Source organism: Notamacropus eugenii, chromosome 3 (assembly GCF_028372415.1).
Source record: "Notamacropus eugenii isolate mMacEug1 chromosome 3, mMacEug1.pri_v2, whole genome shotgun sequence".
Classification (NCBI taxonomy): domain Eukaryota; kingdom Metazoa; phylum Chordata; class Mammalia; order Diprotodontia; family Macropodidae; genus Notamacropus; species Notamacropus eugenii.
In genome coordinates, this window is record NC_092874.1 from 59,111,575 (window position 1) to 59,124,936 (window position 13,362).

General features: G+C 36.3%; 1 protein-coding gene across 6 annotated transcripts in view; it reads right to left on the minus strand.

Moving 5' to 3' along the window:
- NSUN6 (NOP2/Sun RNA methyltransferase 6) overlaps nt 1-13,362 on the minus strand; it is a 38,025-nt gene that overhangs the window by 12,108 nt on the left and 12,555 nt on the right. For all 6 annotated transcript variants that reach the window (XR_011976662.1, XR_011976661.1, XM_072651657.1 and 3 more), the window contains exons 6-7: nt 7,684-7,765; nt 1,841-1,960 (exon numbers count right to left, since the gene is read on the minus strand). Coding sequence is in view for 4 of the 6 variants with exons in the window: in XM_072651657.1 (XP_072507758.1) it covers nt 1,841-1,960; nt 7,684-7,765 (202 nt within the window). In the remaining 2 variants the exon portion in view is untranslated. The remainder of the gene's footprint in view (nt 1-1,840; nt 1,961-7,683; nt 7,766-13,362) is intronic.

The following is a 13,362-nucleotide window of genomic DNA, read 5'->3' on the forward strand; positions in this document are numbered from 1 at the left end:
ACTGCAATTCTCCGTAACAGATGATTTGACATATCTTGAGCTCAGAAAAAAATCTGAACAAAATTCTAGATATGCCTAAGTCTGTAAATCAGTGGATTACGTTCCATGCTCATTCTGGAATTTTATGTCTCTAATGTAATGTTTTGTTTTTCTGAATAATGTCACTTACCTGGTCAATTAACAAACACTACAAATTACCAGAAAAAAAATTTACAAGTATTAAGATACGTCTTAATAATGCAAAATAGAGTATGACCCAGATAATGAAGATTTTTTCCTCTTGCATTTTTGGGGGAGTATAACTGTATTAAGAAAGAAAATTTGATAGAATGATGTTTTGAGGGTTTTAGAGATATGCAACAGAGAGAAAAGGGATGGCCTTAATTATCTCAGTATAGTTGAAGGCTTAAAGCATCTTCTGAAAGGAAGAGGGAAGAGTTGGTGTAGGAATCTTGTGGGAAGCATAACTGTCACTTCAAAAAAAATAAAGACTGCAGTAGTTAGAGCCCAGTGAGATGACTGTGTCTATACCTCTAATCAATCAACAAGCATTTCTGTTCCAAGCCCTAAGGGACACAAGGACAAAGAATGAAAGAATCTTCCCTCACAATGAGCTTACACTCTAACAGAAGAACAACTATATGTACAAGCCTATGCAGCATCACTAGGAAGTTTATACACATCAAGAAGTTAAATACAAGGCATCTGGGAGGGAAGGTTTCAGCAGTCTGCGGGATGAAGAAAGGTTTTATGCAGGAGATGGTACCTGAGCTGCCGTACTCCAGGAAGCTGAGATAGAGGTGAGTGCATTCTAGGCATGGGGATAGCCAGTGCAAAAGAAAGGAGATAGGGGGATGGAAAATCTTGAGTGAAGAAAAACAGTAAAGAGCAATCTGGCTGGATTGCGTACGGGAGAGGGAATAACCTCCAATGAGGCCATAATGTTAGGTTGGGATGAGGTTTTGTATTGCTTCAAAAGCTACACAGAAAAGTTTACATTCAAGAGGCAGCTGGAAGCCTCTGGTGTTGGTTGAATGAATATAGGAATCAGTCACATGGTCAGATTTATGCTTAAGGAACATTACATTGGCAGCAGCGTATAGAATGAACTGGAATGATGAGAAATGAGGTAAAGAGACCAATTTATTTGACACTGCCAATAATCTAATTGAGATATGATGAGGGCCTGAACTAAGGCAGAGGTTGTGTTAGCAGTTAAGTTGGGGCCAGAAGCAAGATCTGTCTCTTGAACTCCAGACCTCCATCTGCAGCTGCTCTTAGAGGACATCTCTACGTTGATATCCCACCAATTATTATTCTTTATTTCTTACATTATCCTTCCCCTAAATCCACTCCTTTTGATTTTACTGTTTCTGCCTGGGGCAGTATCATATGCTAACATTGCCAGCTTTGATACTTCTCTGCCTTTCATCTCTCATAACTAACTGGGTCCAGAACTTGCCAACTCCACCTCTGCAGCCTCAGTTTCCTATTCTCTAATCTCAATGCTATCATCGTGATAAAGCCCATTTACCAGCCCCTAATGATGGGAGAAAAAGGTTATTATACCCCCAAGAAAATAAAGAAAAAACATAATTCACAATGACATAATTTACTCCAAATTTACTTTCACAAAAGACACAGAACTCTGATATTTAAGATCTACTTAAGGTGTCTGCAAAACCATATGTATCCTCACTTTTATAACTACTTATAAATTGTTCGTTTTGACTATGAAAATAAATTAATCCTCACAATGAGTTTAGAAGGTACCTCTTAGTTGATTTAAGACCAAAATTTTCCTCATTTAAACATATAATCTCTCTGAGAGTGGTCTCACCTGATTGTGCATTAATGCTGCAATATGGGTTGTTTTGCCTCCAGGTGCTGCACACATATCCAGAATCTTCTCTCCCCTCTGAGGATTCAAAACATGACTTACTACTGCAGAAGGCAAATTCTGAAGATAGTAAAATAAAGAAATAATCCTTCTAAATAATTTTGAATTAACTATGATTACCATTTAAATGATTTGAATGTCAATATATTAAAAATGCATGCAAATATATTTCTTCTATCAGAAGTATTAGGGATCTACATCTACATAAGTCCTAACAATGAAAAAAATACAAGCAATTTTTTCTCCCCATAAAATTTCCCTCACCAAACTATCATCACCAATGGCCACCACTGAATAACAAGCAAAATTAGTGACTAACACTTGAAAGTAAACTTGCATTTTCTAGAATTTAAGTGATTCCTGCTGTGCAGTGTTGCACATTCCAGGGCTTTTAAAAATAGATGTTACCACAAAGTGTGAATATGCACCACACATTTGCTTTTTTCTACATCTGAATTCCTTAGGTAGGTACATTTAAAACCCTGTCTGTCTCCCATGACTACTTTTCTTTTTCTAAATAAACTTTACTGATATATATATTTTTTTTTTACCACACCAGAATTTCTCCCTGGAGAGCCATCACATATAAAGAAATAAAGAAAAATATCAGTAAAACCAACCAACAAATTGAAAGTCTGAAAATACATGTCATGTTCCACATCTGTACGCCTCCTACATCTGCAACGAAGTGTGGTAAGGATATCTTTTTTGGGGGGTCAGTTTTGAAATTTGTAATTCTGCATCATGCTTCGGATATTACGTAGAAAGAATGTAGTTTTTTAAACCCTAAAAATGAGAACAAAATCTGAAATCCCAAGCTACCTATTATAGAAGCCTAAGATAATTACTACTACAGCTACTATTAATCCCAGTGACATTTATATAGGACTCTCAAGCACAGAGCATGCTTAGCACGTCATCTCTTTTGGTCCTCACAACTACCTTTATTCCCATTTTACAGTTGAGGACATTGAAGGTTAAAGGACTTTTCCAAGATAACAGAGCTAATAAGTGTCTGGAATAGAATACAAACACAGATCAATTCCAGACTCTCAAATCTATCACAGTTGGTTAGAGGGCTGAGCCTCCCAAACACACACTTAACTAAAGCAATTTACACATACAAGGTTATTCAATTCCTTTGAAATTCTGATTTTCAAAGCAATGAAAATCAAGATGCATATCAAGCAGCCCAGAAAGGAGAAGGGTGGAGAAAATGAATTATGCCTCACCCATAACAGTACCAGAGAACAATTCTCACATTTCTTTTCTTTCCCCCAACTTTAATTATCATTTGTCAAAGAAATATGGAAGAAGAATATCAATGACACTGCTTATTTTTAATGCTTCAGCTTTACCAAGTTTACTCAAATACTGAGTCATGTAGTCATTTCATCAAGGACTGCCTGTAATCAGAAATGCTTACAGGATATCTAGGGAGTTCAAAATACTATTTTAATAATAAAAATGTTCATGGTTGAGAGGTGGGGGAAGCAGTATTTTTCTTTTAAAATTATATAAGGTAACTAAGTTAGTGAGTAATTTAGACATCTAAAATAAATTGGAAAATACAGATCAGGAGAAAGGTAAAAAAGAAACCTAAAGACTGCTTAATCATGCAGAAGCTTTGATGTACCTTATTCGAGGCCAGGCCTAACCTACTGAAATTCAGGCTCAGGATACTCACAGAACCATCAAATGCAATTTTTTAAAAATTACCAATCAAAAGAAACTGAAAGAATAAAACTTCTAGACTCATGATGGAAAATGCTATCCACATCTAGATAAAGAATTACAGAGTCTGAACACAGATCAAAGCCCACTATTTTCTCTTTTTCTTTCTTGTGGTTTTCTCCTTTTGTTCTGATTTTTCTTTCACAGTATGACTCATGAAGAAATATGTTTAGTATGACTGCACGTGCATAGTCTATACCAGATTGCTTGAGGTCTTTGGAAGGGGCAAAGGGAGAAAAAAATTTGGAACTCAAATCTTATAAAAATAATGATGAAAACTATCTTTACATGTAATTGGAAAAAATAAAATATTATTAAGTGAGGGGAAAAAAAGAATAAGACTTCTACTTAAAAGGGAAGTAAAAGACTGCTGCCGTCCAGACATGGATACAATCCCTGCCTTAAGTGATACTCAGGCATAGCAGCCCAGCCACTTTTCAGTGCTGGTCCCTAGGGTGCCTCATTCACCAGCAGCCCAAAACAAGAACTCTTCCTCCCACAAAGAAATATAAAATCACCAACCAGAAAGCATCATATTTTAAGAGACAGTGAACAATTGATTACTGATGTGAGAGTCACTCCTGAAATCGCCTATGTGTGGTCAGACCAAATTAATACAAAGGAAGAGAACATGGAAACAAGCATTTACTTAGTGTCTCCTATGTGTCAGGCATTGTACAAAGTGCTTTACAAATATTATCTACTTAGACCCTCACCACAACCCTGCAAGGAAGATACCCATTTTACAGTTGAGGCAGCTGTGGCAGACAGAGGTCATGTTATCTGCACAGGTTCACACAGCCAGTCTGGGGCTGCATTTGAACTTTTCTTCCTCACTCCAGGTCCAGTGCTCTGTGGACTGTGACACCACAAAGCTGCCACAGAGATTAGCTGCCTATGTACCTTATTTGAGGTAGCTGACACCGACACCATTTTATGGTTCAAACATGATTTCATCTGTGTAGGGCCCTTGAAAAAACTACCTTTACCAAGGAAGATCCCCAACTGAAATCACAGGTCAGGGGAAAAAAATTTAAAGCAGTCAATCAACAAGCTTTTATTAAGCACTTACCAGAAATTTCGCTAAGTGCTGAGGATGCGAAGAAAGGAAAAAACACTGTTCTTGTTCTAAAAGAGCTCACATTTTCATCAGAAGACATGTAAATAACCAAACATACATACAGAAGGATAGCTAGAAAGCACAGTGCAAAACCTGGAGTCAGGAAGACCTGAATTCAATTCCAGCCTCAGACACTAGCTGTATGAACCCTGGGCAAGTCACTTAACCCTGTTTGCCTCAGTTTCTCATCTGTAAAATGAGCTGGAGAGGTGGGGAAGGAAATGGCAAACCCCTCCAGGATATTTGCCAAGAAAACCCAAATGAAGTCACAAGAGTGGGACATGACTAAAGCAACTCAACAACAACATGAAATAAATAGAGCAGATGGAAGGTAATCTCCAGAGTGAGGAGAGGAAAGGCCTCCTGCAGGACGTGAGATGTGAGCTGAGTCCTGAAGGAAGTCAGAGAAGCTATAAGATGGAGGTAAGAAGAGTGAGAAGTCTAAGCAAAAGAAATAGCCAATACAAAGGCAAGGAGCAAATACCTAGAATGGCATGGAGGAGGTAAAGCAAGTAGGCCAGTGTAACCAGAACGCAGAAGCGTCATGGGGAGTAAAATATAACAAGACTGGTAAGAGAAGATGGCGCCAGGAAAGGGTTTTATATGCCAAATAGAAGGCTTCATATTTGATCCTAAAGGTAACAGGGCAAGACTGGAATTTAGGAGTGAGAGGAGGGGTGGAAGGCATGCCTTTAGACATGAGCTTCAGGATAATCACTGTAGCAGCTTAGTGGGGAATATAATTAAGACAAGAGAGACCAAAGGTCACTACAATAGTCTAGATGTGAGGTGATAAAGGCCTGAGAAGTAGATACATACAAGGGACGTTGCGAAGGGGTAAAGGACAAGACTCAGCAACAGACTGAATATATGGAGTAAGTGTGAGAAATGTTTGGGAGGACTGTGGTAGCACAACAGTAATAAAAAGTTGGGAAGAAAGGAAGGTTTGGGCAGAAAGATAATGAGCTGTTTTAGACATGTTATGTTTGAGATGCCTATGGGACATCAGTTTGAGAAGCCCAAAAAGCAGATGGTGACATAGGACCAAAGCTCACGAGAGAGACCAGAGCCAGAAATTAGAACTGGGAATCATATGCATGGAATGATAACTGAAATCCTGAGAGTGATGAGATCACCAAATGAGACAGTGTGGAACAGATATTCTTATGCTTTTGGTAATCTTTTGAAGTCAAAGTATCCCTTCTCGGAATAACATTTTAAACACATAAATAAATAAGTTCATAAAGGAAGCTAACTATATTGATATACTGTTATAAAAAAAAATTTTAAAGCAAGTTCACAAACCTTAGATTAAGAGCCCTCATATAAAGAGAGAAGCAGAGGGTCTACAGTAGAGCTCCAGGGAATACCTGCAGTTAGTGGGCATGTCCTAAATGAAGATCCTGAAAAGAAAGCTGAGGATGATCAGTCAGACACAAGGAAGGACTATCAGAAGAGAGAAGTCTCATGAAAGTCTAGAAAGGAGATGGTGCAATAGTGCAAAGAATTAAAGAAACACTACGATTGTGAAAAAACTATTAAATCTGTCAATTATGAAATCACCAATAACTTTGTAGAAAGCAATTTTAGTTGAATGACAAGGTCAGAAGGTAGGTGGCAAAAGATGATCAAGTCAGTGAGAGGAGAGGAAGTTTTAAAAGTACACTGTGTAAGGGGGCTTTCCTTGTTCAAGGTGTTTAACTGAGAAGGGGAAAAGAGATAACAGACAGGGACAGTCAGAGGGAGGCTTGAGAAGGAAAAAAAATTAAAGTCACTGTGGTGAGTGAGACAGCAAATTGATTAGGGAGATATAAAAAGAATGCCTTGTCACAAATGAGGGCCTAATTGAGATTATGTATTATAAATTTGTAGAAGAACCAAATCAACACATCTCTGACTTTTTTCAGCTCTGTTCTGCAGCATGTGAATAGGAGAAGAGGGAGCAAATGCTGGGAGTAATCCAAGGATGGCAACTGAAAAAATGGGATCAGAAAAAGGACAATGGGGCAAAAGACTGGAGAGACTAATCTAGGGTACAGGTGAACTTGTTCACCAAGAGGTCAACAAAGGGAAGGAAGGAGAGTATAGCCAATGGAAAGGGTGATGGTCTAGGAAATAACTAAGAGAGGGAGGTCACAGAGAGGATGAAGAACAACATGAGAGGTCAGAAGACACAGAAAAAGAGAATGATAAAAGACTACGATCAAATAATGAGACTGCAGAGTTCATGAACAACAAATAAAATAACTGTAGGTCATGACAAAACCAGATGTTAGAACATCTCTGTGTGCAGCTTGGTAGAGTTTAAAAAAAAGATACAATCATTCATTTTAATTTTTCTATGCAACATGACTAATATGAAAATGTTTTTAATAAGAATGTAAGTGTAGAACCCATACAAGATTACACACCATCTCAGGGAGAGAAGAGAAAATTTAAAACTTACGGAAGTGAATGTTGAAAATAAATTTATTAAATTTTTTTAAAATATGCTTTCTAGAATGAAAAAAAGGAAAAAGGTTGCAAAATCACAAATATTTACTGTCAATCCAAAATTAAGTTTGAAAATATGAAAACAGATCATGTAGGACTTACACCACCAAACAGGAGCTTAATCAAGCTAAATGTTAATTAAGTGCTTATTATGTGCCAAGCACTGTACTATGTACTGGAAATATAAATAAAAATGTGAAAATAGTCCTGCCCTCAAAGAACTTACATTTTAATGAGGAAGATGTCTTCTACAAAAAAGAAATACACAGAGTACAAAACTATCTAACCTAAGTTACAGGGGAGTAGGGAAAATATAGCAGAAATGGCTTTCTGTAGAAGTTGAGTCTAGGATTCTAGGAACTGAGATGAGAAAGGAGGGCATTCTAGGTCTTACTCTGTATTTAAATATCAGAAAATAATTTATGTAGATACTTACCTGCAAAAACAAGGAACTGGACAGCACATTGTCAAATGAAGGGCTCAGATACACTGGTTCTGTCATTCGTATACCTATGCCTCTGAAATGTAAGAATTCTTACATTAATCTGACTTAAAATTATGTACTATACTCAGTTGCTAAGGAAACAGTAAATATAGTATAACAAAGATGCATTTTTCAGCCTTCATAAAATCACATTTATACATCTCAAAAATTTTAAGAAAAATTTATTCTTATTCTTTTTAATTTCTGCTAGAAATTTTGTGGGATTATGAGAGAAAATTCCTCAAGGAAATGAGCTTGTTTTGTTCATTTTTTTTAAAATTATAATTGACACTAAGATAAAATTTCCCAAGCTTTTAATGAACTTGAAAGCAATGAATACCTAAATCTATATATAAATTTAATGTAAGACTTAAATAATGAAACTTATGATCATCCAATAAATATTAACTGAACTATAAATGCTCTAAATGTAAGATTTTGACATATCAGTTGGAAAAATTAAATTATATCAACAATGAAATTCTAAATATAAAGTCCAAAGACAAAAAGAAGTTACAGCTAATGAGAAGGACGAAAAGGATGGCTCATGGGTTCTCCTTACAGAAGGAAACAGAATCGATACAGTGGGCTTCATCATAATACCCAAAGGAAACACAAAATAGGATTTCACAGCATATCTGGCTATCCTGGTTTGCAGTACTCATAAATAAAAGAAAAATTACTATGAAAATATTTGCAGCTGATATATCAACACCTAATGAAAAAGAAAACTCTAGGAAGAACTTCGTAAGGCTCTCCAAATTAAAACAACGTATATTTTGATGCTTGGTAACTTCAATGGAAAGTGAGGCATAAGGTAAGTTGGTTAAGAATGTTAGAAAATGAAGAGTAACAAAGAAACTTAAGAGGTCAATGGCTTGTAGTCTAACTCAGAATATATGTGCCTATATATCAGGAACACTTTTTGTCCCAAGAGACAGGGAAGGTTCTCAGCATGGAGACAACAAACATCACCAAAAAAGTGAAAAGGACTTTACCGTGACAGACACAAGACAGCTATTTATTGATGTGTAGGAATCATACCAGCATCAGCAACCCAATATAATTAGACCAAAGGTCAGCATAAAGTTAAAAGTAACATAATATAAAACGTAAGTCAACATAAAAGTAAAAAGACAACAATGAAATATGACAATAACTTGAACCTGACGTTCAAGAGAGCTATCAATGGCAAAGAGTAGAAAATTTAAAAAAAACAACAAAACCAAACCAAAGATACTGACCGTGATTGTCATCATTTCCCACAAAAGTTTAACCACTATAAAGTGGTTGTCACAAGGGAAAGGCCAAGAGAACCCAAAAACTGCTATGGTCTACAAACATTTGATCTCTTTATCAAGCAGAAAGAGAAGACACCACCATTTAGAATTAAAAACTCATTTTTAAAATACTAGAGAGAAATGGTAGAAAATAATAATTTTTTAAAAAAGAGAAAAGTAGCATAAATAAATATAAATGCCTGGCACAGAATAGGCCTGTTTATTTAAGTTGGTAAGTTGGGCAACTGATAAAACAGATAAAATTGACACAAGTCTAAAATAGGAGGGAGATTTTGGGGTGGAGTTGTTATTTAGACTAAGGAAAAGAAGTTGAGTGAGGTGGTTAAGTTGTTAAGAGGTGCTAATTGACTATAAAAACTTTTAACCAGACCCTTAGCTTGAAGTGTAAACTATCACTAGATCAAAGAAACAAGGCTGAGAATCTCAACCTTCCTGGAGAACTGGGAAATTGTACAGTAAACTTCTAGTCTGCAATGTTTTTATTTCTGCCACAACTGACTGTTTTCAATTTTCCAAATGTAGGTTGATCTCCCTCTTGCAGAAGTCAAAGGTACTCAAAGAATGCCTCTCCATTCTCCACTCTTAAGGTATATGAAGTGTTCCTGAAGAAAACAGAAAAAAGGCTTCATTCAATTGGGAGGGAAAAGGATCTGAGAATCCAGAAGAAAACCCTTCTCAAGATGCAAAAGGGTAAAAGAAGGTTACACAAAAGAGGAGAAGGAAGGAAAAGGACAGTTGTATAATCAGACCTTTAAAACTAATGAGACTTACTGAAGAGGAGAGAGTTATTATGTTCTTGTGAGGAAAAAGTTGCTTGTCCTACAAAGAATGATGCATTGGGCATCAGAAGCTATTAGGTGTTAAGATCATCCAATATGACTCAGATGAAGAAGAGTATTGGCTGAGGCAGCAATCTGTAAATCTGGTAACAAAAGCCAAGATCTACTGTCTCAGGCCATCCAAGACATAACTGGGATTCCCCCAGTGAATGGAAGCTATCCCCTTCTGGCGATTAACACAGATACAAATGGCACTGTCATAAGGAACCTGAAAAGTGTCATTAACGATTATAAAGTCTTGACCAAGAAACCGAAACCCATAAGAGTACAAGGTTTGGTTTTGGGAGGAAAAGTTAGTACAAATGTACTTTGTCTGATGTTTTGTAAATCTAAGCATAAGGACTGCAAAGTAAAAAGAGTGGAGATGAAACAAAACTGATTATGTATAGCTCCTGAGTTAGATACAATAAAGAATAACAACAGAGAAGGAAGAAAAGTAGTTGAGAGACATAGATGTTCATTGGCAACAAAATCCAAAAAGTAGACAGTTTTAAAATGTTCGGCTTTGAACATCTATACATATTTTATATGTTTAGGGAAACAACGTTTAGGCAACAAATAAGAGGAACTAGGGATCCTAATATAAGGAGGCAAAATTGATCTCATAGAGATTACTGAGATACAATGGACTGAAGTAACTTATTTTTTAAAAGGATATGACTTATTAAAAAAAAAAAGTAGGTAAAAGGAGAATGGGTACTCCATGATAAGAAAGGTTATTCATGTAAGGTGATCTGCTAACAAGGGAATATATGAAGAAGACTGAGTAAAGGTCAACAGAAGGAGAAACTGATTTTGTCACTGGAGTATACTATAGACACAGAAAAAGGAAACAGATGAAAAGTCGGGGAAACAGATCATGAGCCTGGCATAGAGGGATGATACAGTAGTGTTGGGAGACTTCAATTATCCTACTGGAGCAGAATAGCTAATAACTTTCTGACTGGCCTTAATGTTAATTTCATTTTTCAAAAGGCAGAACAATAAAGAAAAATCCTATTCTGGATCTAATTCCTACTGGAAGGAACTGTTTGTTGGGGTGGAAATAATGCGAACCCTAAGAAGCTTCCTATTGTCTGTGATGGAGGCTTAGCTTAGAGGAGTCACAAAAACACATGGTTAATGCCCTCAGATGCTGAAAAAATTGGCAGGCATAAATCCTGAGCTACTGTCAGTGACATTCAAAAGATCGTGGAAAATAGGAGAGGTACTACAAGACTGAGGGGCTAATGTCTCAATTTTCCTAAAAGGGAAGAGAAGTCAATAAGCTATAGGTCAATGACCTGAACTTTGAAAAAAGCTAACACAATTTTCAGTTGCACTGAGAGACATAATTTCTAGGAATAAGGAAATAGAAGTCCCATTGTACTCTGAGGTTCTTCAAACCTCATCTACAGAACCATGTTCCATTCTTGGTGCCACAGTTTAAGAAAAGCATTAATAAGCTGGAGAGTGTTCAAAGGAAGACAACCAAGATGATGAAGGGCCTAGAGTCTATGACATAAGAGAATTGGTTGAAGGATTATGTTTAGCCTGGAGAAGAAAAGATCTGGAAAGGTATCATATAGCTGTCATCAAGTATTTCAAAGTATGTCTCATGGAAGACAGATAAGATAGTTGTTTAGCCCCAAAAGGCAGAACTAGGAAAAAACGGGTGGAAGTAGCAAAGAGGTAAATTTAGGCTTATTGCTGGGAAAACCTAACAATCACAACTGTCCAAAAGTAGAAGTGCCACTCGAGGTGTTAATTTTTCCTTCTATGGAGGTCTCACAGCAGAGGCTCGATATGTTATGCTGGAGATTCCTTTTATGTATGACTTTGATTAGTTGAGGGGTTTCCTTTGCACTCTAAAATTCTGTCATATGGTGGTAGCTTATTTCCATCATGACTGATTTCTTGAGATGATTCTGATTACTAAAACTTCAAAATGCCTGATTTTCTAGAACCTTAGTAACTTAACTTAACACTAAGCTTACCAACTATATGTCTCAGTACTCTTGGTTCTGAAACCGATTTCATCAGCTCTATCAGCTACAAAGAGGTTGGTATAAGTCAAATATAATCCATTACTGTGCACTGGAAAACATTTAGCATCTACCCTTTTTGCCTTGGAGTAGCCTGAATAGACGATCTCACGCGAATTAAATTGGTTGCAACTTGAGTTGCTCAATGTTTTGAATACTGTCTGTTCAAATTATGTTAACACATGAGCAATATTTCCATAAAATCAAATATATTCTTAAATGACAAATGAATAAACCCAATATAAAGGAGACCTGTTTATAAGATTGCAGGGAAAATTATCTGAAAGGAGGTTTATCTATCTCTGTGACTGTAGCAGATTTAAGTCAGCTGGAACATATGAAACCAAAGTGTCCCAACATCGCTGCTTGGATAATAAACTATATCCATCAGCATAGTAAGATAACTCAAGTCTAAGTTCTAAAAATAATATAAATGGGAAACTGTTTAAGTTTAGCATTTATGGTTTTACCATATCTTTATCTTTTTTTGGAAAGCTTTCATTTGTTTGGAAAATAGGAGCAGTATCACAAGACTGATGACAAGCAAACGTCCTGACTTCCCAAAAAGGGAAAAGGACAGAATCTAAAGATCCTTGGATGGTAGAAGCTTTTTTCCCCCTATATATCAACAGACTGAGATAGCAATTATAGCATCCTGATTGAATAAGACTGAATTACAGAAGTAATTCTAAAGGCATGGCTGTTTTCCCCCCAGCAAAGTATACAGATTTCTATAGAAAAGAAAGGCAGAAAACCAAACAACATGGTGGCTAGAGCTTCAAATGAGCTTCGAGGAAAAGAAAATGAGTACTCTATCTATGGTATTCTAAAAGAAGTATTAAAAATATATTCAATTCAATGTTATTTATGTATATTATTATACACACACCATCCACATCCTCATACCATTAACAATCACACACTGTGCATATGGAACTATTCCTTGTTTTAGAAAAATATGCCATGAAGATGAAGCCATATATGACTTTGGAAGGCACAGAAATTCCAAATTATAGAGCCTTGATTTCCTCCAGAATGATTCGTTTCTATCAGCTAGAATCAAGGAAACTTGCCACCAGGGACAGAGCTGCAGCCATCATCCACATGAGTGGTTTATCTAGTCTTCAAATGTACCCACTTTAAATGGTTTACGTCATGAACACAAAGTTATTGATAAAATTTTGGAAGAAAAGCCTGAAGGCTAAAATTAGGCTTCAATAAGGCTTAAGGATTACATAGGAATTTAACTTACATAAACTACTGCTTACTTCTTTTTACATTAATGATCAAAAATTGATGATATCTTGATATAATTTGAACCAGACTATGATTCTGAGCTTTGTCATCAGTAGATTTAATTTAGACTGACAGTATAAATGGACAAAGAATTGGGCTTCGGAACTGAATTAGGAATTAAAAAGTAAGACAGGGCATTTAGATTGGCATAGCACTCTCAATGGTTTCAAG